General features: G+C 50.7%; 1 protein-coding gene across 2 annotated transcripts; it reads left to right on the top strand.

Moving 5' to 3' along the window:
• Positions 1–25,930, top strand: AXL (AXL receptor tyrosine kinase). 2 transcript variants are annotated; one of them, XM_019751487.2, is made up of 20 exons: positions 1–526; positions 1,656–1,878; positions 2,205–2,305; positions 2,820–2,996; positions 7,429–7,509; positions 7,647–7,762; positions 10,408–10,618; positions 10,918–11,057; positions 11,705–11,855; positions 12,070–12,096; positions 13,666–13,798; positions 14,092–14,183; positions 16,035–16,130; positions 16,273–16,350; positions 17,842–17,934; positions 18,297–18,418; positions 19,003–19,112; positions 21,721–21,880; positions 22,338–22,474; positions 24,087–25,930. In XM_019751487.2, exons 1-20 carry the CDS (start codon positions 463–465, stop codon positions 24,436–24,438), a joined length of 2,664 nt encoding a protein of 887 aa, XP_019607046.2. In that variant the 5' UTR covers positions 1–462; the 3' UTR covers positions 24,439–25,930. The 2 variants fall into 2 exon arrangements, with proteins under 2 accessions (XP_019607046.2, XP_019607047.2); XM_019751488.2 differs by lacking the exon at positions 12,070–12,096 and having other exon boundaries at positions 322–526; positions 24,087–24,573.
• Positions 25,931–26,357: the final 427 nt, after the last annotated feature.

Here is a 26,357-nt window from a genome sequence, read left to right as displayed (position 1 = left end):
GGGACAGCGCCCAGAGCCGGGTGGAAAGACGCACAGCCTCCCAGCCTCGCTGGCCCAGCTGGCCCAGACTTAGGGGCGCAGCCACAAGGGCCCCTTCTCTTCCCCAGCCTCCCTTCAGGGCCCCTTTAAGACCGCTGGTCCTCTTCTCTCTAAGTTAACCCCTCAAAGTCCAGGTGTCCCCTGGGCTCCAGGCCTGGTGGGCGGAGGCAGGGGGAGCCAGGGGCGGGGGAGAAAAGGTTTGACGAGATCTGGGAAGGAGAGAAGAGGCCGAGGAGCAGGAAGGCAGCCACCAAGAGGAGCGGGGAGGCGTCCCTGCCTTGCCAGTCGGACAGTGCCAAAGCCGGGGAGCCTGGAGCTGGGGGGAGGGCCGGGGACAGCCCGGCCCTGCCCCCTCCCCCACGGTGTGCCCAACAACTTCTGAGGAAAGTTTGGCAGAGAAGCCGTGAGCGCGGTGCCCGGAGGATGGGCAGGGTCCCGCTGGCCCTGTGGTTGGCGCTGTGCTGCTGGGCGTGCGTGGTCCCCAAGGGTGAGTGATGGGGGCTTGTGGGGGAAGACCACCCGTGGAGGGGCTGAGGCAGAAGGGGGAGGAGGGGGGTGGATGGCAGGTGAGTCCTGCGCTGGCTCAGGGAAATTCCTTGGGACAACAGAGGGAAACAGGGAGACACAGACAAACCCAGAGAGACCAGGGGGACAGAAGGGGTTCCAAGAGAGGAACAGAGGGACAAGAAACAGAAACTAGGAGGGTCAGAGACGGGAAGAGATGGACCCACAGAAAGACAGACACCCAGGAGAAGCTGAGGGCAGGGGTGGGAGCTGCACTTGAATGGGGGGCCCTGGGGAGAGAGTCTGAGACGGGGGCTGCGAGGGAAGGAATGTTCCAGAAAGGAGCACTCAGTCAGACAGCGAGGTGAGGAGGGCTTGAGAACCCTAGGGAAAACCCTGGCACAGTCACTCCTCCACTTGTTGCTGCCCCACCACTGTCTCTCTGTCTGCTCCGTCTCTGGGGTGGGGTGCCTGCATCTGGCTCCAGCTCTGCCATCTCTTTCTCTGTCTCCCTGTCTCTGTCTTTATTTCTCCCCATTTTCTAGATGTCTCTATCAGTGTCTCTCTCAGTCTCTGTTTCCCTTGGTGTGTCTCTCCCCCCACTTTTTTCCCCTCTGGGGTGTCTCTCTCTTCAGCTCTCGTTCCCGCTCTCTCTCCGGGTCTCTGTTTCTCTCTGTCTCTGATTCCCAGTGGCCCCGACTCTCTCTCTCTCTCTCTCTCTCTCTCTCTCTCTCTCTCTCTCTCCCTTTTCTTCCCTCCATTCACCAGCCTGATTTGTCAAGTCTCTAGAGACCCTAAAAGAGGGCAGGGGGGGCAAGGGCTGGCCCTGAAGGCAGTCTGGGGCGTGGGAGGCTGCCAGATCCCGGGCCTACTTCCCAACGATGAAGGATGGAGGCTGGACAAGGATGGAGGCCGGACCCCAGTCTCCTGGGAAGGCTCCCATCCTCCCCTCAAAGCCTCCTCCCTCCACCCCCCGTTGAGGTCACTCTACAACTATGTGGGCCTAAAGGCCTAGCAGGGTCCTGGCAGCCTTAGGCAGGCCAGGAGGGCTGGAACTGAGGAGTGGAGGGAAGTGGGGGCTCCTACGCTGACTCTTCCCCATCTCCCTGCAGGCTCACAGGCGGAGGTGGACCCCTTTGTAGGGAGCCCGGGGAACATCACTGGTGCCCGGGGACTGATGGGGGCCCTTCAGTGTGAGCTCCTGGTTCATGAGGATCCCCCTGAGGTGACCTGGCTTCGGGATGGACAGGTCCTAGAGCTGGTGGACAGTACCCAGATCCAAGTGCCCCTGGACGAAGATGGAGAGGATGACTGGAAAGTGATCAGCCAACTCAGGTGACCAGTTTCTCCCTGACCAGTCATGCCCTACGTCCCCCTGGACCCCTGTGCCCCCACATCCAACATATGGTGGGTGAAAAGTCACCTGCAGGAGCTCCACCTGATTTAGAACCCGAGCCTGGCTACTCAATAGCTGTGTGGCTTTGAGCATGTGACGTAACGCTGGGTTTCGCTTTCCTCTTCTGTAAAATGAGTTAATTATAGTGCCCACTTCTTAGCTCTCATGAGTTTCCAGTCCAGGTCCCCCTCTTTCAGTTCTGATGACCCCCTCCCAGTGTCCAGCTCTAACCTGAACGCTTCTGTCCCTCCTTTGTCCCTGTCAGAATCTCGTCCCTGCAGCTCTCGGACACGGGATGGTACCAGTGTGCGGTGGTCCTGGAAGGAAGGACCTTCATGTCCCAGCCTGGCTATGTCGGGCTGGAGGGTGAGCCCTGGGCTCAGAGGTCGTGGGAGGTCAGGAATCCCTAGAGGTCAGAAGGTGCTGGAGGATTCAGCATGTTCCCTGGGGACATCCAGCCTAGGAATGTCAGAGATCTTGGGGGGTCAGGGCTAGGTGGGATTATGTGTCCTGGGGAAGAAGACATCTCAGGGGTTGTTGGATGTCCTGGGGTCAGCCATGGTTGGGATAGGACATTCTGGAATCAGATAAGGAGTCAGAGGCACGACAACCCTCTCCCTCACCCCCAGGGACCTTCCTTCCTCATTGGTAAAATTAGAAGTCAGACATTCTGGAAAAGAGACATGAAGGGATCAGATATCTTGGGGATCCCACATTGGTGGGGGGAAGTCAGGTATTGGGATCATGTGTCCTGGGCACAGAAACCTGAGGGGACATATATAGGGATTAAAGACCCTACAGCCTCCAATAGCTTAACAGTGAAACAGACACCTGTGGGGCTCAGAGGGATCCCAGCCTCTACCACTGCCCTCCCCCCCAGGATTGCCCTACTTCCTAGAGGAGCCTGAGGATGGGACTGTGGCCGCCAACACCCCCTTTAGCCTGAGTTGCCGGGCCCAGGGACCTCCAGAGCCCGTGGACCTACTCTGGCTCCAGGATGCTGTTCCCTTGGCTCCGGCCACAGGCCACGGCCCCCAGCACATACTGCATGTTCCAGGTGAGTCTGGAGATATGGCCCAGGTCAGTGCAGAGGCCTGGGAAGGAAGGAAGTGGGGAGCAAAGGAGCCCTTCATGCCTGTGTGTGTCTGTCTGTCCCTCTGTGGTCTGTCTGTCTCTGTCCCTGTGTCTCTTTGTCTCTGAGTCTGCCTCTGCATCTCTGCCCCTGTCTACCTCCTCTCTTCTCTCTGTATGCTTTCTCCATCTCTTTGTGTCTCTGTTCTCCATCTCTCTTGGTTTCTCTGTGTCTCTGCTCTTTTTCCCTCCATTTACCCCAGCCTCTCTCTGAATAGAATTCTTTGTCCTGGGTTTCCTCTGAGCTGTTCCATGGCCCATAGTGTCTGTGGGCCTAATGGTCCTTTGTCAGCCCTTGACCCTAAGCAGAGCACTGGAATCAACCATGCCTTCCTCTCTTCCACCTCCCCCAACCTGCCCACCTCTGTCACTGAAGGGCCCCACTGGGGGGACAGAGCCCGAAGCAAAGAGTGGGGAGAAAGTGGGAGACAGAGAACAACAGTTACAGAGAAAAAGAAAACCAGGGACACAAGAAGGAACAGACCACAGGAGTAACACAAGATGGAGAGATAGGACAGGAAGGTCTGTCACTCAGGGTAACCATCCCTAGGCAGGGTCACTCTGGCCTCAGGGTAACCATCCCCAGGCGGGGTCACTCCGGCCTCAGGGTAACCATCCCCAGGCAGGGTCACTCTGGCCTCAGGGTAACCATCCCCTTCCACACCACACAGATGAGGCAGGACCCAGCTTGGGGTCACACAGAGGTCAGAAGCAGTGCTAGGGGACTGAAGTAGCAGGGGTTCCCCCTCACTGAGGAAGGAGAGAGGGACATAGAAGAGTGAGGCTGAGTCAGTCAGAAGGAAATGGCTGGACTCCAAAGGGTATCAGCTTCCATCACCCCCAACCTGCTCTTCCATCTGCTGGGATGGGGAGGGGACTTCTGACTGAGGGTCTCCTGGGGTAGAGGGAGGTGCCCACATTCCCAGCATTCCAGGGGCCCTAAGTGTGCAAGGAAGTGGTGGTGAGCATGCCAACCCCCAGAAAGGTGACTCAGGGCTCTGGCTTTGGGGCCTGAGTCAGCCTGGTAGGATCCTGGAGTGGAGGTGGGGGAGGGGGCTGGTTCCCCCACACCATCTTAGGAAGAAGGAGAACTGGAGGGGGGGACCACAGGTACCATTGTGTGGTGGAGCTGTCTTAGTGTGTGTGTGGGGCGGGAGGAAGCCGTGTGTGTTCATGTCCCTTCCCATGTGTGTCTCAGTGTCTGTTAGCATCAACCTCTTTGCATGATGGTATGTCTTAGGGTAGCTTCTGTGGTTGTTTCTGTGCATGCGTGTGTGTGAGTGTGTGTATGTGTGTGATTAGGTATATTTCTGTCAGTTTGGGTATCTGTCCCACTGTATCTGTTTTTATAGTATCTGTCTTTATTGTATGTCTCTCTAAGTTTTTCAGGGCTGCCAGTGTGTGTGTGTGTGTGTGTGTGTGTGTGTGTGTGATTCACAGCATGTAGTAACAGCACCCTTCTGCTTCTGTCTGGCCCTAGTGGCCTCTTGGTGAATGAACATGGGGCGCTGAGCAGCCAGTGTGTAGATGTGCGTCTGTGCCACCTGTGTGCATATGGCAGCATCTTCACACTTGTGTGTCTGCCGTGACCCTACACGAGTGAGCTTTTGTATTAGTCGGCATCTGGGTGAATGTGTCTGAAGCATCCTGAGTCTGTCCAGCTGTGTTTTGAAGGCTTGGCTGGGCTTGTGTGTGAGCAAACCCACATTAACTTCTTCGGGTCCTGGTGTGTATCTGTTTGTCCACTTCAGCCTCAATGTATGATTGTCGCTGGGTGTGTGCATTTCAATACACAGGGAGGTTTGTTTGTCTGTCAGCAGCAGCCTAGGTGTGTATTATCTTGCTAGGTGTTTGTAGTCAATGTATGCACATTTGATCGTATGTTTATGTTTGTGTCTCTTCCTGTATATGTGTCCCTGTCAGCCCCTATGTGTATACATGTAAGTCACTGAGTGTATATTTGTCACTGTATGTGTGAGAGCATCAGCCCTGCGTGTAGCTTAGCGTGTGCCGCGTTTTCTGGTTTTGTGCCAATAACAGTCACTGTGTGTTAAGCGTGATTCATTAAGTGTGGGGGGGGGCTGTCTCCAGGAATTTCATCCGTTTGTGTGTGTCTGTTCCTCAGTCTGACTCAGTACATGCCCCCTTTCTCCTTCCATGCCTCTCATTTCATCGGAAAAAGCACAGGGTGGGGGGAGCAGCAGGAGCAGAGGGGAGCTGGACAGTGCATCTGGAAAGCGCATCTGCTCCAGTCACGAAGGGAGAGCCTTCTGGAGGGGAGGGGTCCCAGACCCCTTTGTCCCTGCTCTCTCTCTCTCTCTCTCTCTCTCCCTCAAGGTGCTGGGGCCTGGGAAGGGGGATCCTGGGCTGTGCCCCACAAGGCCAGCTGGAAGTGCGCAGGGAAGGGGGGGCTCCTGGTGACTCACTAATGCGGGGGCAGGAATGCTGCGGTTGGAACAGGACCGGGCTCCAGGAGCCCCCTCCTGCCCAGGGCTCCTCTAGTGGGCAGCGGGAGCTCCCGTTCAGTGACCCTGACGGGTCCCCACGTGCCAGGTGCCTGGACAAGACCCAGGCTCCCTGCCCCCGCGGGCTGTCGGCCTGCCCAGGGCTGTCATGTCCCTCCCCCAGGCAGCGGGGGTTGCGGGCGGGCACCTGACCTTGGCTGGGAACTGGCGTCTGGGCAGAGGAGCTGAGGACCTTCCCTGCCCACCCCCTTCCGGCCTCTGCCGACTTTCCCTTCTTCCACTCCCTCTGCTGACTAAGAATAGGAAACTTTGTGTCTGCGGGTAGATGGTGGTGGTGGGAACACAGGCACACACGCGCAGAACAAGCACAAGAGACATACGCAAGCTCCCAACATCCACAGCCACACACAGGCACAGAAATACCGACAGGCACAGAACTTCAGTCACACATGCAGACTTAAGACGTGGTCCTCCTTTCATCAGGTCACCCGGACAGCGTGTGTGTGTGTGTGTGTGTGTGTGTGTGTGTGTGTGTGCATCTGTGTATATTGTGTCTGTGTGTGTTGTGTATCTGTGTGTCTGTGCTTCTTATGTTGGTCTCTGTACTTGTATGTGCGTGTGTGTGTGTTGTCTGTCTGTCTGTCCATCTGTCTGCCTGCCTGTGTTCCCACCACTACCACAATGGGGAGGGGAGGTAGGTAATCCACCCCCATCCATACCCAGAGACGCTCGTAAGTACACAAATGTATACACATAAATTAATTCACTCATTCAACAAACATTGGTGGCGCACCTACTGTGTGCCAGGCCGTCTTAGGCCCAGGGGATACAGCAGGGGATGAGATAGACAGAAATCCCTGCCCTCCTGGAGCTGACATGCTAGTGGAGTTGACAGTGAACAAGATACACAAATCATATGTAAAGTACATTGTGATGAGAAGAGCCAAAGAGAAATTGTAAAGCTGGAAAAATGCTAATATGGAGGGAGGTTCCAATTTTAAACAAGGTGCTCAGGGACAGAGTGACTGAGAAGGTGGGACCTGAGTAACAAATGTGAAGGAGTGGGGAGTGAGCCATGGGGATGTCTGTGGGAAGATTGTTCCAAGCAGAGGGAGCAGAAGTGTAAAGTTCCCAAGGTGGGTACATGCTTGACGTGTGCTTTCAAGACTCACCAGGAAGCCGAGTGGCTAGAACCGAGCAGAGTGACCGAGTCGGTGAGGGGTGTGGGGTAGGAGCTGAGCTTATAAATGAATAAATACCTCTATTCTATATTTACACTCACCCATGAGGGCCTATTTCTTAAGTGTCTGTTCAGTGTATATGCCTCTATGTTGGTCTCTATGTGTATGTGTCCATGTGTCTAGCCATGAGCATGTTTCTGTATGTGAGTATGTGTTTCTGTGTGTATCTATGTATAATTGTGTATCTGTGTGTGTCTATGTGGATATGTATGAGTATGCGTGTCTTGGTGTGTGAGTGTGTTTCTAAGTGTGTCTATGGGTATGTATGAGTATGTAGTCTGTGTGTATCTATCTGTGCATAAGTGTGTATATATGTGTGTGTGTACCTGCGTATGTGTATGAGTCTGTGTTTGTGAGTGAATTCATGTCTATGGGTGCAGGTCTCTATCTGTGCACGTGTGTGTGCCTGTGTGTGTCTGCATGTATGTGTGTCTATGTGGTGGGGCGTTAGGGCTGAGGCCCAGCCCTGTTGTTGTGTTTGGGATGAAAGTCCATGTTCCCAACACATCGTCTCCCCATCCCACACTCTCCCTCCAAGCAGGTACCCCTGTGGGCTGGACCAACCCTTTCAAGCAGGGCACGGTAGGGGGTGGCCCAGGAACCGCTCCTTCCCCTCTCTGACACTGGGCCACTCCCTCATATGACTCCCCAGGCCTGAACAAGACGTCTTCTTTCTCTTGTGAAGCCCATAATGCCAAGGGAATCACCACATCCCGCACAGCCACCATCACAGGTGACAGAAAAGGGATCTGGGAAACTGGGTGGCAGAGGGTGTGGAGCTTGGATCAAAGGTCAGAGCTGGGGGACAGGGCAAGGTGGGGAACTTTGAGTAAAGGTTCTCCAAGTCAGTCCCTCTCCTCATCTCCACAGTGCTCCCCCAGCGGCCCCACGACCTCCACGTGGTTTCCAGCCGGCCCACGGAGTTGGAGGTGGCTTGGACCCCAGGTCTGAGTGGCATCTACCCCCTCACCCACTGCACCCTGCAGGTAAGACTCAGACTTTGCTTACCTCAATCTCAGCCCCCCTTCCACCCACACCCACAAACTCCCAGCCTCTCTCTGGGAAACCACCCCTGCCCAGCCATTCATGTGTTAAGAGACAGTAGAGCCTTGGTTTAAACCAGACGTCCTGGGTTAAAATCCTGGCTCCACCAGATGCTAGCTGCATGAGCTTAGGCAGGTGACTTCTCTGGGCTTCAGTTCTCTCATCTATAAAATGGGCGTAATAGTAATACCTACTTGATAGGCTTGTTGTAAGAATTCAATGAATAAATGCAAGTTACAAACTTAAAATAGCATCTGAAACATAGGAAACGTGTAATAAACCATTAGCTGTTTTCATTTTTGTTTTTTAGGTATTAGTGATATTGACTGTAGACAGAATGGGAGCCCTGAGATAGCAGAGCCCAGAGCCATCTCTGTCACCAATGGAGAAGAAGCACCCAGCCCTGTGCTTCTCCCACCCCAGCCCTGACCACTCTGGGTTGTCATTGTCTGGGGGGACGTCTGTCTCCCCACTGGACTCTGGGAGGGCAGGCCCAGGCTGTCTCAGTCACCAGAGGGTCCTCATTATTTCCTAACTCAGAGCCAGACAGAGACGGGAATTTTTGCTGAAACTACCTAACAGCTGAGATGGGCCAGACCCAATCTTCTGCACCTAAGTTGCTCCTCCTCTAGAGTAAAAAAAGCAAACACCACAGCTCTCTCAATACGAGGTCCAGTTCTGGCTTCAAGTTCTCTGCAATTTGGAAGTTGGAGTGAGGGTGGAATAGTGCCTATGATGGGAGATGACAATAATAATGGCCAACTTTCATTGACTGTCAACTGTGTGTTAGGCCTTGTGTTACGGCTTCATGCACACCCCCTTGTGTGTTTGTGAAGTACAGTCCATGTTTACACCCATTTTCCAGATGAAGAAACTAAGGCTCACGTAGTTAAGCAACTTGACCAAGGTCACAGCCAGGAAGTAGCAGAGGTAGGATTCAAACTGTTGGCTCGCCAGACCCAAACGGTGCTCCTTACCTTCTTAGTGACTGTTTAGAGCCAGTGCTTGATTAAACAGGAGCTGTCTTTCTTATAATTTCGTGCCCTGAACACAACTTCATTCACTTGTCATTTTAACCCTAGGAAGTAGTGGCTATTAATCTTCCTATTTTCAAGGTAAGGAACTGAGGCCCAGGGAGGCAAAGTGACAAGCCCTCCTCAGTGAGTAAAAAGGATGATACCAATTCAATCCCAGAGGCTGGGCTGATTTGGGAGACCTCAAATCCCAGGTCAGGCGTCAACTGTACCTCCACCCCACACCCATCCAGTGTTCGCAGGAAAGCAGAAGTATGCCCTGTTCCCTTTGCCGATCTCACTTCCTGATGTGCATGGCCTGGGGCTGAAAGGTTCGACTGGGAGGGTCACAGGCATCCCAGGAAAAAGAGAAGTGGAAGTGGAAGTGGGCACAGGAAGGCTGATTGTCTTCATCCTTGTCCCCTTTGTCCCAGCAGAGGTTCCTCTTCCCATCTGTCATGTGGGTTAGAGAGCAGGCATGGGACAGCCTCTCCCCCGCGTCTTGCTACCCACCATCTACCCACCTTCTCCCCAGGCCTCAGGATGGTATCATCTCCACATGTGGGTGCTGTGTAACTTTGGGCAAGCGGTTGAACCTTTCTGGGCCTCAGTTTCCTCATCTGTAAAGTGGGAATGAAAAATGAAATTGGTGGTAAGAAGTCAATGAGTTCACCCAGGAATGGGCTTAACAGGATGCTTGGCACATAGTTAGCACTCAAGGAATATTAGCTGCTGGTGTGATGTGCAAACCATCTTACATGCTGCACAGGTGTATTCCCAGCTACGGCCCTGCCATCCTGATCAGGCTGTTCCGGGGACCAGATGGGTATGCAGGCTGTGCCATGGTGCAGGCTATGTGGAGTTGGACACTTGTTGCCAGACAAACACACACACACACACACACACACACACACACACACTCACACACAGAAAATACTAAGAATGACAAACACTCAATATGTACAGGCACTCTTCTAAATGTTTAGAAGCATTGGGGGCGGTCAGATGGCTCAGTTGGTTAGAGTGCGAGCTCTCAACAACAAGGTTGCTGGTTCGATTCCCACATCAGATGGTAGGCTGCGCCCCTTGCAACTAAGATTGAAAACGGCGACTGGACTTGGAGCTGAGCTGCGCCCTCCATAACTAGATTGAAGGACAATGACTTGGAGCTGATGGGTCCTGGAGAAACACACTGTTCCCCAATAAATAAATAAATATTTGTTTAAAAAATGCTTAGAAGCATCAATTCAGTCAATCCTATGAAGTTGGGAGCCATTGTTGTTACCCCATTTTACAGGTGAAGAAACTGAGGCTCAGAAAGGGCCTATCTTGCCAGAGGTGGCTTTTGCAAGTTATGGCAGAGCTACGTCATGCAGCTGGGTGGTCTCCTCACTTTGCAAATGCAGATGTCCATGTGGCGCTAGCATGAAGCTGCAATGCACACACACACACACACACACACACACATCCTTGCAAAGTTGTACAGTCACACTAGGACCACCACCATCGAGCACTGTGACTGCCTCGTATAATTGCCTTGCCATCCTGTCCTCATGCCCCTTTTCTCTCCCCAGGCTGTACTGTCAGATGATGGGGTGGGCATCAGGCAGGGAGAGCCAGACCCCCCAGAGGAGCCTCTCACCTTGCAAGCGGCTGTTCCCCCTCACCAACTTTGGCTGGGCAGCCTCCGTCCTCACACCCCTTATCACATCCGGGTGGAATGTGCCAGCAGCCAGGGCCCCTCATCGTGGACCCACTGGCTTCCCGTGGAGACGCCGGAGGGAGGTAAGAAGGGGCTGGTGGGGGGGGAGATGTTGTCCGCTGCCCTGCTGAATGTTGCTCACATCAGTGGCACTCCCAACATCTTCTCTCACCCATTTACCCCATGTGGCCTCCACCTGCTTCCCATCCAGTCCCCCACTCCTGGCAGCTCTCCTGAACCTCATCCCTATGCTTCCGCTCTTGGAAGGCCTGCACGAGTTGCCCACGCGCATACCCTTTGCACACCGCCCCACTTCCTGGGAACAGGGGAGGGGGTCAGGAAGAGATAGGGGTGCCAGCTTCACCTCTTCCCTGTTCTCCAGTGCCCTTAGGTCCCCCTGTGAATGTTAGCGCTGTGCGGAATGGGAGCCAAGCCCTCGTGCGTTGGCAGGAGCCCATGGCACCCTTGCAGGGCACCCTGTTAGGGTACCGGCTGGCCTATCGAGGCCAGGACACCCCCGAGGTGGGTGCTGCCAGCTGGGGTGGGGAGGAGGGAGGTGTGGAGGAGAAGTTGACAGGGCAGACATGGACAGTTGTGCAGATTGGGGAGTACATGGTTGTACTATGCCTAGGAGAGCACATTGTGGGGAGATTAAGGGGGTGCAGGGGAGGGTTAGGGAAGGGCGATTTACAAATCATTGAAAAAGTGGTTCAGTAGCCGTATGTATGTACTTACTATGACGATTTTACAGCAGACAGTTGTATAGCATCCTGAGGAAGGGGTACTTTTGTCTAATTTGCACAAAGGTCCTGAGTGAACAGCCCCCTTGAGAGTGGAGAGATGGGTGGGAAAGAGGGTGGGAATTAGAAGGGGATCGAGAGATGAGGGTGAAAAGATGAGAATTCAGTTCTTCAACAAAGGTACTGAGCACCACGCACTGTGCTAGACTTGAGGACACCGCAATGCATGAGACAAAGTCTAGGGGACACGGGGTTGGAGCACGGAGATGAAAGGAGGGGGGGTGTGAATGAAGGGCAGGAAGAGGTAGGGGAGGAGGGTTTGGAGATGTGGAGAGGGCTTTGAGAAAGATGGGGAGTTGAGGTAGGGGGTGAAGGCTTAAGGGTTAGGGGCCTGGGGCTGTACCCTGATGCCACATCTGGACGTCTTAGGTACTAATGGACATAGGGTTAAAGCAAGAGGTGACCCTGGAGCTGCGGGAGGACAGGACTGTGCCCAACCTGACGGTGTGCGTGGCAGCCTACACTGCCTCTGGGGATGGACCCTGGAGCCTCCCTGTGCCCCTGGAGCCCTGGCACCCAGGTAACTCCAAAGCCATGCTCAGCCCCCTTCAACCTCCTCACAAAGACCTGTCTCTCCCAGAGGCCCCTGACTGGCCCTCTGCAACTGCCAGTGTTACCCCAATCTAGGCTTTGTTCCTTCTCTGGAACCTTACTGAGAGCCTCACTTCTTCGCCCGCGTCACACCGGACTTGCCGTCCCTCAGCATGTCCTTCCTCTGTCTCTTCTCCTCACAGGGCAAAGACAGCCAGTGCACCAGCTGGGTAAGGGCTTTCGCAGCCCCTCTCCTCCCTCCCTTCACTCCATACCCAGTGAGGACGCCATCACCACACACATAATCTCTGAACATCTCTTTCCTGTTTCTCAAACTCATCACTCTAATCCTCTACTTCTTGAGTTTGTGTGGTCCTTGATGGAGGTGCCTGCAATAGCCCAGCACACTGTAGGTACTCAGCGGACGGTAGATGGGTGGATGGATGGATGGATGGATGGATGGATGGATGGATGGATGGACGGACGGATGGATGGACCAACAGATGAGTTATCCCCTTCACATTCATCCCTCTCAAATATTTCTCAACAATTTTCAAACCTTCCTCCAACACCCATTGTACCCTCCTAGCACTATTGCAGCCCACCTCTTGTACCTCATTCTGTTATCCTTAAATATTCCTCACATGCCTTCCTGCATTTCTTTGCATACCCTTCCCACACTGACCCACCCTACTTTCATGTTCATCCCATGATAATCCTTTATTCCTCACATATGCCTCCCAAACCCAATGCATGCCCACACTTCTCATTCACAAACTCCATTTTTTACATACTCACCATCCACCCCCCATTGCAAACTCTGAAAACTTTTAGTCCACACTATTCCACACTCTACAACTCTCCTTGGGTACTCACCTGACACTCCTTACACGTTACTCCCTCACCCCTAGCCAATCCCACTCTCTCTGCACACACCCCCACCAAACTCCTGACAGCACATACCCTCTCTCCATTCCTGACACACCCACTCCACACTTTTTGCAGACCCTTTCCGTTCATCCCCTGCTCCTCATCTGCCCTTCCCACATCTTTTACATTCTCATCGCACACTCTTCTCACACCAAAGTTAATCCTTACAAATCACTGCTCACTCCTTGTATCTAAAACTCCTTGACTAGTCCTCATTCACGTGTCTGCGACTCCTCCCACGCTGACACTCTGTACAGGCTCCTCTTCACACCACACCCCTTTGCACATTTATTTCACTCTCATTCCGTTCTATGAAAACACTTCTATAGTCATCGCTCACTCCTCAAACATACTCCTTGGTCATTTGTCCCAGGAGCCTCACAGTCCTAGATACTCATGTGCATGCCTCGTGCACCCATCCTGCACTGCATGCATTCTCTCCCCCACTCACCTGGTTTTTGACACCCAAGTTCTCCCTCCTTGTACAATCGTCACATATATCACACACTCCTATACTATTTGAGATTTACTCCCATCCATCCATGCTCACCATCCTTCCTTGTATACTCATAACCCATTGCACATGAGTCCCTCACTCTCATCCCACACTCGTCCCACACTCCGCAAGTGTCCATCCGCTCTTAACTCACCTCACCCATCCTATCAGTTCCACGCTCTTACTTTAAATGCTCAGTCATATTCTTTGCATGCCCTGCCCAGCCCAGCCCAGTCTCCCCAGATATGTGAATGCACCAATCACAGGCCTCATCCAATATGTCCACATCTGCCTCCCTCCAACATCACCCCCTTGGGTCCCAAAGAGCTGGACAAGGACCTCAGCCATGACCTGTCCCCTGTGCCCCTGACAGTGAGTGAACCCCCAGCCCCTGCCTTCTCATGGCCCTGGTGGTATGTACTGCTGGGAGCCGTTGTGGCTGCTGCCTGTGTCTTCATCTTGACCCTGTTCCTCGTCCACCGGCGGAAGAAGGAGACTCGCTACGGGTGAGTTGGAACTCCATGGGTAGGGAGGCTAATGTGGACCGGGATGGAGCGGCCAGAGATGGGAAGACCATGAGGAGACTAGTGCAGGAGGAGAGATCACCAAGTACTGGAGCGAGGGCCGGGGTCTGGGGAATGAATGGGAGGCAGGAGGTAGTCCAAGACACGCTCAACAAACGTTGGAGGAGAGGGCAGATGGGGCTTAGAGTTGGGATGGTGCTTGCTTTCATTGCTAGTGGAAGGAGAGGGTTCCACACGGTTCTGCCCTGCCCTCACCTCCTCCCCATTTCCCTCAGAGAAGTGTTTGAACCCACAGTGGAGAGGGGCGAGCTGGTGGTCAGGTACCGTGTTCGCAAGTCCTACAGTCGCCGGACCACTGAAGCCACCTGTAAGTGAACTTAAAGCCTCCCTGCGCTGATTTTGGAATAATGAGTATAGAGTTTTAGGCATCTGTAGATGCATTGACCCGAAGTTTCTGAAGGCCTTGGAATGCTAAGGTGTTAGAGCCACAGACCCTAAGAACAACAGAATTGTGGAACCACACAGAACCTTAGAATAGTAGAATCTTAGACACAGTCAATCTTAGAAAACCAAACCTCAAAGCCATAGGATCTTAGAACAATGTGATGGTGAGGATGATGACGATGATGAGGTGATTATGACTTTGATAACTACAGCCAGTCCTGTCCTAGTACTTCCATGTGACAGACACTCTTCTAAGCGCTCTCCACATGTCACTTAATTTAATCCTCACAACAACCCAGGAAGTTAGGTTATCCCCCCCACTTCAGAGATGAGGGCACTCTGACATAGAGTGGTAAAGAAATTTGTTCAAGGCCACACAGCTTCTCAGTTGAAGACCTGGGATTCGAATTCAGGCAGTTTCTCTTTGACGTCCATCTTCTTAACTACCTCTTGGAATTATAGAATGTTAGCAAGGTAGACCAGATCTTGGCCTAAAGACATATAGGCTCAGTGCTATAGAGATCCTTAGGATCTTGAAAATCATAGAATCTTAGAACTATAGGCTTTCTGTTAGAGGACTGCAGAATTATGGAGGCTCCCAGCCAAGGAGGGAGCTCTGAGGCCACCAGTCAAAGTTCTTCATCTTTTCAGTCGGGTAAACTTAAATCCAGAAAAGGGACAGAGTTAGGTCTCTTCCTAACCCACAGTGAGAAGGCTTCCAGGCCCCAGGGAGATATTGGAAAGGGCTGGGAAAGACATTTATTTAAGAGGAGAAGGAAGAAGAAACGAGGAGGTCATACTGACTTAGTGGACTAGCAGCAGCAGCAATTCTCAAAGTGTGATCCAGTCCCTGGGGGTCCCCGAGGCCTTTGCAGGGGGTCCATGAGGTCAAAGCTATTTTCATTAATACTAAGATGCTTTTTGCCCTTTTGCACTCTCATTCTCTCACAAGCATTCCATGGAGTTTTCCAGAAGCTTCCCAATGTATGATGAAGTCATCACTCTTGGTTGATGGAACATGTGCTTGTGTACTCTTGTGTTTTAAAAATCTATTCATTTTAGTTTTGAAAACAGAAAATATCCATATACACAACCCAAATAAATGAAAAGTTTTTGCAGTCCTCCATAATTTTAAGAATGTAAAGAGGTCCTGAGGCCAGTAAGTTTGAGAACTGTTTCTATACAGCAATGAAAATGAATAAATTACAAGGACACACAACAACTACATGACATGTCTCACAGACAGCATGTCGAGTGAAAGCAGCCAGACACAAAAGAGAACATAATATGTGATTCTATGTTTAAACATCCCCAAACAGAGAAGGCTAATCTGTGGTAAGAGAGGTCAGGAAAGTGGCCACCCCGAGAGGGCAGGTAATGGTCTCTTCTTGATCTGGGTGGTAATTATACTGGTGTGTTTGGTTTGTGAAAATCCATTGAGCTGCTCACTTATGATTTGTGCAGATTATATTTCAATAAAAAGTTAAGAAATATTTTTAATAACTGGTATGGCAGGCTGCTGACGAATCAGGATGTTCACTGGTGCAAGATTATGTGCCGAGCTCTAAGCCTTTAGTTGCTGCTCTGGGGAAAGGTTCAGGGAGTCTAGAGGAGGAGCTAGGGTGGGGGTAGATGGGTGCCCAGGGCAGTAGCTATTTTTGAATGAGTGTAACAGTATTTCAATATTTTAACAATGGGTTAAATAACCCTTACGGCAAGTGTCATTTGAATGTCAGCCCAGCGCCCAGTTCTGTTCACCCCTCCCCCCATGCAGTAAACAGCTTGGGTATCAGCGAAGAGCTGAAGGAGAAGCTCCGGGATGTGATGGTAGACCGGCACAAGGTGGCCCTGGGGAAGACCCTGGGAGAAGGTGAGTCTCGCCAGCACACACACAGATACCCTTGAACCATGAAGTCCTTCACTTCCGCACCTCCACCCAACCACAAGAAATGCAGTCCCTTTCCCACATCAGGGCCCCCCTGATGTCCGCGTCTCCCTCTGGTCCCCCATAGGAGAGTTTGGAGCTGTGGTGGAAGGCCAGCTCAACCAGGATGACTCCATCCTCAAAGTGGCTGTGAAAACAATGAAGAGTGAGTCTATGCACGCATGTGCACGCGTATGGGACCCCCATCTTTGTACACACACGTGGAACCCCATCCCCTAGCCCCAGGCCTCTTCCTTATGCTTGTAAGGAGGCAGAAGAACAAAAAAGTTAAGAGCAAATTAACCTTGCCACAGAACCTCAGTGTTTCCAGACAGGAAACGGAGTCCATGCCAGGTACTTCAACAGAAGGAATTTAATGGGAGGAGATTAATACAAAAGCATAGGAAGAACTAAAGGAACACCTGGGAGAAGTGAGGCAATCTGGAGAATAGCTGGAGCAGTATGTCAGTTCCACCTCTAGGCCTGAAGGCAGAGGGAGGAAGTCGTGTTACCAGAGCCCACAGCCAGGGATATCTGGCAGGATTTGGGAATCACAGAATTAGAGGTAACCTTGTGGGAGCTTGAAACAAAGAAGACACAGCCACTGCCAAGGCAATACTGGAAGCAGAAATGGAGAGGGTGAAATACTTTGGTTTCTCCCCTCCTCCTGCCCACCTGCCAGTCTCCCATCAGTGCTTCCCATTGGCAACCTCCAACAGGAAACCAGTAGGAAGGGGAGCCTGGGAAATGCAGTTTTCCCTGTGATCCATAGCAGAGCAGGAAACGTGTGGAATGAGGTACACCTGCCTTCATCATTTATCAGCTGTGTGATCTCAGGCAAGTTATTATTTCTCTCCGAGCCTCCCATTCCTCATGTGGAAAAAAGGATCAAATGTGCCTACTTCCTAGTGTGGTGCAAAACAGAGCACTTCATGCTGGGATGTCACATAGTACACGTAGTACACGCAGTCCATGTGAACTGCGACTATATTATTCACATCATCAGAGAATGTGGGAGCCAGTCCAGGGTCACACAACATAGGAAGTCCAGGGCAGGAAGTCCTTTCCACACAGGGAAGAGGCATAGAGGGTCAGACTGAGGCTGGAGGTGAGGGAGGAATGATCCTTTCTGAATCACAAGGCCTAAAATCTTGGGTTATGGAGTCACCACTCACTCATTCATTCATTATTGAGCACTTCCTATGTATCAGATTATGTTCTTGACCTGGGTTTGAATCCCAGCTGCGCGGCCTTGAACAAGTCACGTTGCCTCTACGAGCCAGTGTTCTGAGCAGTAAAACTGGGACAATCCTATGGATCCCAGGGCTGATGGAAATGTGTTGGGACATAGCCCAGCTGTGTACAAGGACCCAGGCTGCCTGGTTTTGAATTCTGCCTATTCCACTTGCAAGTTGTGTGTGCCCTCAGGCAGGTGCCTTAACTGTTCTGTGCTTTAGTTTCCCCATCTTTAAAACATCTCTAGCACCTAAGAGGATTAAATAAGTTAATATATGTAAAGTGCTGAGTACAGCACCTGGCACTTACTAATCACTTTTGAAGATGGAGGAGGAGGAGGAAGAGAAGGTGGAGAGGGGGAGTCCTCGCTCCTCTCCTCTCCTCTCTCCCTCCTACTCACCCACCTTCCTCTCGCCCCCAGTTGCTATCTGTACAAGGTCTGAGCTGGAGGATTTCCTGAGTGAAGCTGTCTGTATGAAGGAATTCGACCACCCCAACGTCATGAGGCTCATCGGTGAGGGAGGGCAGATTTAGGGGGTCTACAGGACTGTGGTGATCCCTCCCTCTGGCACTGGGAAGATCAAACCTCTGGGCTCCCTGTCCCCCCCTCCCTCAGAGTCAGCGAGCTACCCCCTCCTTCTCTCCCTCAACTTGGAATGTGACCTCTGACCTTTCCCAGAAATAGCTGAGGTCCCCAGGAGGGCTGGGGAAACATCCCTGGGAACAGTGCTAGAAATGGCTTCTCTGAAGCTTGGTCCGTGCCACCCCCACAACAATTTGGAGGCCAGATTTGATGGGGAGGGAGAGGCAGAGCAGGGAGAGGGGGTGGCTTCCCTTCTGTCCAAGTGGAGTGATGGGGCTGCCTGGGGGGCTCAGGTGTCTGTTTCCAGGGTTCCGAACGTGAGGGCTTCCCAGCACCTGTGGTCATCTTACCTTTCATGAAACATGGAGACCTACACAGCTTCCTTCTCTATTCCCGGCTCGGGGACCAGCCAGTGGTGAGGAGCATTTAATCGTTTAGTCTACAAATATTAACTGAGCACCTACTAGGTACCCAGCACTGCTCAGATACTGGGAAAACCATGGTGACCAAGAACTTGCTCTCATGGAGCTATCTGCCAGTGGGAGGACCAGGCAATATACAAGTTAAATAAATAAATAAGATAATTTGAATACTCGTGAGGAAATAGAGTAGGATGAATGATAGAACCTTGAATGAGGAGCTACTTGGAGGGAGAGAGGCAGATCTGGGGGAAGCAGTCCTGGCAGAGGGAACAACATAGGCAAAGGCTCAGAGGTGGGAACAAGCAGAGTCATTTGAAGATCAGAAAGGAATCAAATCTTTCCTTTCTGAAAAGATTTGGAAAGAAAAAGATTTGGGAAGCAAGAACGGTAGGAGATCAAATTGGAGACCAAAGCAGGAGGGATTAAATAGGACCTTGCTGCAAAGAGGTTGGGTTTAATTATTGGGCCCATGGAAAAGTGTTGCAGGGCAGAGCTAGGTGCGCACAGGAAAGGGAGGAGGAGGGATGGATCTCTGGGATTCTGCTGATCTCTACTCCCTCCTGCCCTGGCCCCCCAGTTCCTGCCCACTCAGATGCTGGTGAAGTTCATGGCAGACATTGCCAGTGGCATGGAGTATCTGAGTACCAAGAGGTTCATACACCGGGACCTGGCTGCCAGGAACTGCATGTGAGTGTCAAGCCTTCCAGGGAACACCCCCCCTTCCTTCAGGGAGTACCTTCTCTCCTTGGCAGGATGGAAGAAGGACCTGGACATACACATACAAACACACACACACACTCACGCCTCAGACAGGTCAGAACTCAGGACTGGGAGAGAGAGGTCAGCAAGAGGTATGGGGAAGGTTTCCTGGAGGAGATGGGCCCCGAACTGAGATCCTAAAGCAGTATTTGGATGTGAAGACAGAAGTGTCATGAGGGCGGGCTCAGTGGGCAGCATGAGGTGTGCAAAAGGGTGGAGGCAACTGATGAGGGTGTGACATTTAAGTTTTATCTCTGTCTATCTCCATGCTGAGTCTTGCCTGGGGCTGCCCCTGTGGAGGAGCCACATTAGATAAGGAGATCAAACCACCCTCCAATGGGCAAGCAGAAAATATGCCAGAACCTGGGCTATGGTGAAGGGGTGTGTGTGTGTGTGTGTGTGTGTGTGTAAAAACACAGGTTTAGAATATTAGTCTCATTACAATGTGGACTTATAGAAATGTGAGCTGGAGAACCAAAGAATCTTCTACACAATGTATAAATGTTCACAACCCTTGGGAATGTGGGAATTGATTTATTCCCACAACTTTTTATTTTAAAAAATTCCAATCCTACAGAAAAATTGAAAGAACTGTACAACCAACACCCAAACACCCTCCTTGTTGAGATTTTGCCACATTTTTTCTCCCTCCTGTCTTTCTCTCTCTCCCCTCAACAATTTGAAAGTAAGTTACCAAGATAGTGACACTTCACCCCTAAATTTTTAGTAGGTAACTCCTAAGAATAAGGACTTATGCCCAAATAATCATAATTCTGTTACACACCTAAGAAAATGATTAACAGTAATTCTGTAATACAACCTAATATTCAATCCATATTCCAATTTTTCCAATTGCCCTCCAGAATGTTTTCTAGGAGTATTTTTTCCCTGAACCAAAATCTAGTCAAGGTCCCCATATTGCATTTAGTTGTTATACCCCTTTGGTTTCTATTAATCTGGAGTAGTTTCCCCCCAACCACCTTTTTATATTTTTATGGCATATTCTTTTGGAAGAGACCAGACCAGTTGTCTTGTATATAAGGTGTGTCTGTTTCCTTATGGTGGCATTTGCCTTGTTCCTTTGTTCCCTGTATTTTTGATAACGGGAAAGTAGATCTAAAGGTTTGAATAGACTCAGTGGAAATGGAAATTGCTTCATTTCTGTAATTTGGGCTCATCTTAGTCAAGCCCCCAATGTAACAATGACCCTGAAAATCAGAGTGGAAATCAATTGTTATGCGCCCGTTGCTTTTTTGTTAAGATACTGAAATACTTCCTCACCAAGGTGGCAAGTAACTGGCCACAACTCCAAGACTCCCCTGTGCTCTACAGCCACCAGCCTAGATGCCTGAGCATTAGCCTTCTCTGCCCCATGCCATGATCCTCTGGGCGTCCCCAGGACCCAGCAGTTAAAGACTAACTCCTGGCCTATCAGGGGCCTTCAGGGTCTCTCCTGACTGGTCGTTGCCCAAGCCCATCATCCTGGCTAGAAATCATCAATTCTTAAAAAATAGAATCCCAGAAACTCAGATGCAAAAATCAGGGAAACTTCTATTTCTGTAAAGCACAAGAACAAGCAAAAGTAATCATGCTTTTAGAAATAAAGATCATGGTTACCCTTGGAGGGCTAGTTACAGGAAGGGAGGGCTGGTGATGCGTTTCTTTTTCATACTTAAAAAAAAATTGATGTACACAATTGAGTTGTTTGCAATGAATAAAGTTTACTTCTTCAAAAAAAATTGATGTATATTTCGCATACACTAAAGTATGCACATCTTATGTGTGTAGCTCAATGAATGTTTACATATGTATAGACACATGTAAACAATCACCACTGGGTCAACATAAAGAACATTTCCGGGCCCGGGCCGGCTCACTATCGCCCTTCCCAGTTGCTGCCCCCAAGGGACACAGGGGATAACCACTCTCCTGGACTTCTGTCACATCAGCTTCTGTCATCTGTTGTTAAATGTCATATAAATAAATCGTGTACTTTGTACTCCTTTATGCTCAGCTGCTTTCGCTCAGCATGACATTTCTTAGAGTAGTTCATGTTGTGTGTGCATCAGTAGTTTGTTCTTTTTCTCTGCTGTGTGATGTTTCTTGTGGGGTGTCCCACAATGTTCAAGAAACATCTTGATCTGGGTGCTGGTTCCAAGGGTGTGTTTGTGAAAACTCAGTGAGCTGCTTCCTTAAGATTTGTGCATGTTTCTGTATATATAGTCTACTTCAAGAAATCAGATTTGTTTTCAAATCAGAGAATCCAAGCTAAGGAGCCTAGGAAAGACCTTAGAATCCGGCAAAAAGCCAGAGCTGGGAAAGCCCTCAGTAGCCCTCTGTCCCGCCCTCATTATATGGAGGAAACAAGAAGTAACACAGCTCCCTCCGGACCTGGGGCAAGGAATGGAGACAGATCCCTACCCCCAAGCAGGACAGCCAGAGCCTGAAATGGAAATGTGTCTGAAAGTGAGTGAGGGCAGGCTTCCTGTGGAGGGGGCCGAAGCCGTGACCCTGTTCCTCTCCCCAATCCGGAAAGGCTGAACGAGAACATGTCCGTTTGTGTGGCGGACTTTGGGCTCTCCAAGAAGATCTACAATGGGGACTACTACCGCCAGGGACGCATCGCCAAGATGCCAGTCAAGTGGATCGCCATCGAGAGCCTGGCTGACCGCGTCTACACCAGTAAAAGTGATGTGGTACGTGTGCCCCTAATAGGAGTGGGGAACAGAGGGAGGGGGTGGCCTACTCATCTCACACTGCACCGGGGAGCACAGTGGCCTGTCCACATGTGCTCCGCAGGTCTAGGGCTGTGGTGGGCAACTGAATGGTGGTGTGGACGTGCTGGGATATGTACAGGCCCGTGTATGCACGGAGGCAGGTTCAACAAGGGACATGAGGACAGGGTGTACAGGGTGACACATAAGACCACGTGTAAATGTGTGCATGGGCAAGTGTGTCTGAGTGTGTATAAAAATTACCTCTGAGTGTGTACCTGTGCCAAAAAGGTTCTGTAAATAGCTGCCATGCACCCACAAAGATAGCTATGTACACATGTGCATATAACTGTGGGTATACCCATGAACCTGTGTGTTGGGGGGTGTCTTTGTGCAGGAGAGACCCTCTAATTCGCTCTCCTCTGACCCCGCCCCACAGTGGTCCTTCGGAGTGACAATGTGGGAGATTGCCACACGGGGCCAAACCCCATATCCGGGAGTGGAGAACAGCGAGATTTACGACTACTTGCGCCAGGGGAACCGCCTGAAGCAGCCTGTGGACTGTCTGGATGGACTGTGAGGACCCTGAGGACCCCCACCCCCGCCCAATCCCAGATTTCACTCCAAAGCCCTAAGTACCCCACAAGGCCCTGACACATCCAAGACCCTCTCAGACCTGCACAGAATCCCTCCGACTGTGGAGAAGCCCACGGGCTGCCTCAACAGCACTCTACAGGACTACTGCTAGCCCCTGGGGTGTCAGTTAGCAAAAGGCGTCCTTTCCTTCTTTGCCGTGTACATGCACTGCAGGTGGGATCAGCTCCCTCGGCCAGGTATCATGGCCAGTAAATAACTGCCCAACCTTACCTGGGGACTCTGCCTCTGAGATCCCCACTCCCAAATAATTCTAATCCAGCCCAGACTCCTGAGAACCCACACTTCCCCCTTCAACACCCAGGATCATCTTCAAAACCCTTCAGGTTGTTACATTGAGCTTCTCCAAACTCTCAGGTCTCCTCTGAGATGTTCTCAGGCTCCTTCAGGACAGTACTTATGAAACGTTGTCAGCTCTTGGCACGCAGATGAGCAGAGTATTTATCCAGCACTTGAGGGCTGAAGAGAAGACGTGGCTTGGGTCAGGAGGAGGCAGCCAGGGGCTGCAGACTCCCTAGGTCCTCCTTGGATGCTCCAAGAGCTTTGGGGAGTAAAAATAATAGCTAACGTTTCTACAGAACTTACTAGAAGGAACTGTTTTAGGTGGTTTGCATGTATTAACTCATTTGGTCTTTACCATGGCCATATGAGGTAGTTTGGTACCATGATTATTCCCATTTGCAGGTGAGGAAACTGAGGCCCACAGAGAGGGTAAATCACTTGCCAAAGGCTGCATAGCTGGTGCATTAGTTATCTATACTCCCAAATACAGCAGCTTAAAACAAGCATTTATTCACATAGTTCCTGAATATCAGGAGTCTGGGAACAGCTTAGCAGGGTGATTCTGAATCAGGGTCTCTAATGAGGCTACAGTCAAGATGGGGCTGCAGCCATCTGAAGATTGGGACTAGATCGCTTTCAAGGTAGTTTACTTGCATGGCCGTGGCAGGAGGCCTCAGTTCCTTGCTGTGTGGACGCCACCATCGTGCTGCTTGAGCTTCCTCACAACATGGAGACTGGCCTTCCGCAGAGGAGCACTCGAAGAGAAAGAGCAAGGAGGAAGCCGCAGTGTCTTTTAATAGGCTAGTCACAGTCACAGCTGCTGAGTCAGAATTGAGTCACGAAGTCCAGCCATAGCCAAGGGGAGGGAAATTAGACTCCATCTTTTGAAGGGAGAAATGTCAAAGAATTTGAGCACATATTTTAAACCAATAGCTTTCAAGGCTTTGATACCAGAGTCTTTTGGGGGGGAGCCACACTGGAAAGCTCTGTTCTAGCAAACCCTCACTAGAACATCACCCTATACCCAGTGAGGTTTCCCAAGACCCTTTCCACCTCCTGAGTGTCCCAGGAATCCCTCAGAAACTCTTTAGAATCCCCCAATTCCCAGAGATGCCCCCAAATTGCTACAGTTCCCTCCAGTCCCATAAAATGCCCCGGGTCCCGTGAGTGTCCTAAATTGCCCCCAAACTCCCAGAATGCTCCCCTTCAAAGCCCCTGCTCAATCCACCCCATCCTCACTTTGCTGTCCTAGGTATGCCCTGATGTCCCGGTGCTGGGAGCTAAACCCCCAGGACCGGCCAAGTTTTGCAGAGCTGCGGGAAGATCTGGAGAACACGCTGAAGGCCCTGCCCCCTGCCCAGGAACCTGACGAAATCCTCTATGTCAACATGGATGAGGGTGGGAGCCAGGCTGAACCACTTGGAGCTGCTGGAGGAGCTGACCCCCCAACTCAGCCTGATCCTAAGGATTCCTGCAGCTGCCTCACCGCGGCTGAGGTCCATCCTGCTGGACGCTATGTCCTCTGCCCATCTACAGCCCCCGGCCCCACCCTGCCCACTGACAGGGGCTCCCCAGCACCCCCAGGGCAGGAGGATGGAGCCTAAGACAACCCTCCCCATAGGACTCCCTCTCAGGACACAAGCTAGGCACTGCCACTGGGGGACTCCTCCTACTTTCCCATTCCAGGCCTTACCCCCAACTGCAGCCTTCTCTTCCAACCTATTCCACTTCCATCCCACACAGATCCTCTCCCTTTGCTACACCTTAGTGTCCCCATGTGTAAAAGGAAGGGGTTGGACTGCAATCCCTAAGGGTCTTCCTAGGTCTAATATTCCAAGATTCTGGATTCTAAGGATCAAAGAGTCTAGATTAAAAGGTTCTAGGTTTTAAAGATTCTATGAGTCTTTGGTTCTAAGGACCTGAAATCCCAAAGTCTCTAATTTGAAAGTGCTGAGGTGCTAGATGTGGTAGTTCTAAGGCCTATATTCTAAAGCTCTGAGATTCAATGACTCTAGATTTTTCTGGTTTTAAGATTCTTGATAAGAATCTTAAAGTTTTTAGGTTCCTCAAGTTTTTAAGTTCCAAAGTTCTAAGATTCTAGGTCTAAGATCTAAGACTCTATGATTCTAGGTTTTCTTTTCCTTAGGGTGTAAGAGTCTAGATTCTAAAATTCTGCACTTCTAAATATGGAGGTTTTAAGGCCTAATATTCTAAAATTCGATATTCTAAGCCTCTTCGAGTATAAATGCTCTGGCTGTAAGACTCTAGATCACAAAGCTTCAAGATTTTATCTTCTCAAGTTCTAAAATTCCAGTAATAGTCAATTATAGACTCTAAGGCTTTTGATCCTCAAAGCGCTTGTTAAGAGATTCTGGATCCTAAATGTCTAAGATTCTAGAATCTGCAATTCAAAAGTTCTAAGAATTTACAAGTGGAGGTTCTAAGGTCTAATGTTCTAAGATGTGACTAAGACTTAGTCTAAGAACCTAAGTTCTCTGTGTCTGTGCTTCAAGATTCTAGATTATTAAAGTGTAAGATTCCAGTGTTGTTCTGTTCCATGTTCCAAAGCACTCTAGATTCTATTGGTCCAAGATTCTGGATCTTCAGCATCTAAGGTGTAAGACTCTACAGCTGGGTGTGACTAAGTATATACCAAAGTCCTAATCATTTCTAATGTTGTACACCTGCAGGTTCTATGCTGTATTCTGACTTTCTAGGATTTTGGTTAATGGTCCAAGAATCCACAGTTCTAAATCTTAAGATTCTAGGCACTGTAGTCTCAAGATTCAAATGTTAAGATTCTAAAGGTCTACAGGTCTAGAATCTAAGGTACAATTCCAAGGTTCTAACCTTATAGTAGTCTTCTTCTGTGTGACCCTCTCCTTCTTAGCCACCTCTGCTTCCTCCTCCCATCATGTGGGGGTGTGCCCCCTCAAATCTGTGCAATGCATTAGGGATGCCTCCTTTCTGCAGGGGACAATCTTCCTCCTTTTGGGCCATGCTGCCCCCCTGAGCCAGTCCCTCATGCCCCCTGTACAGAGTGTAGACTCGGGTGCCTCCAGAGGGGCTCAGATCACATTAAACTTTGTAACCATGCTTCTGTCTCTTTTCTTCTTGCCTCCTCTCAGCAGTCATGTGGTCCTTTTCCCTGGCAATTCAGTTTCCCCATCCATAAAAAGAAGGGTTTGGTATGGTCTAGGAGTTCTCCCCTCACTAAAGAGGGTAGAAATGAACATATGCATAGACAAAAAGACATGCAAGCAAAGAAATGCAGACTCTCTGAAACCCTTAGTGAGGAATAGGCACATAGGTACTCAGGGTCATATGGAGACACCCACCCCCCAAATGAACAGACACATGAATTAATGGACATACTCAGGCACACCTGGTCACAAATACAGACACTGAAGTTTGGACACAGTAACAGAGACACATAAAACTACAGATACAAACATATGCACAGGCAGATACTCACCAGGAAAAGAATAGAAAGAAATTAGAGTAACACAGACACAGAAAAGTG

The sequence above is a fragment of the Rhinolophus sinicus genome, linkage group LG11 (assembly GCF_036562045.2).
Source record: "Rhinolophus sinicus isolate RSC01 linkage group LG11, ASM3656204v1, whole genome shotgun sequence".
NCBI lineage: Eukaryota > Metazoa > Chordata > Mammalia > Chiroptera > Rhinolophidae > Rhinolophus > Rhinolophus sinicus.
Note: the sequence above shows the minus strand (reverse complement) of the source record. Positions and strands in the feature narration are given on the sequence as shown.

Excerpts from the sequence above, each read along its gene's own strand:
- AXL (XM_019751487.2), top strand. The coding sequence starts at position 463 with ATGGGCAGGGTCCCGCTGGCCCTGTGGTTGGCGCTGTGCTGCTGGGCG. Across the intron at positions 7,763-10,407 it reads TCACCCACTGCACCCTGCAG|GCTGTACTGTCAGATGATGG; the intron begins GTAAGACTCAGA and ends TTCTCTCCCCAG. Across the intron at positions 16,351-17,841 it reads GGCTGTGAAAACAATGAAGA|TTGCTATCTGTACAAGGTCT; the intron begins GTGAGTCTATGC and ends TCTCGCCCCCAG.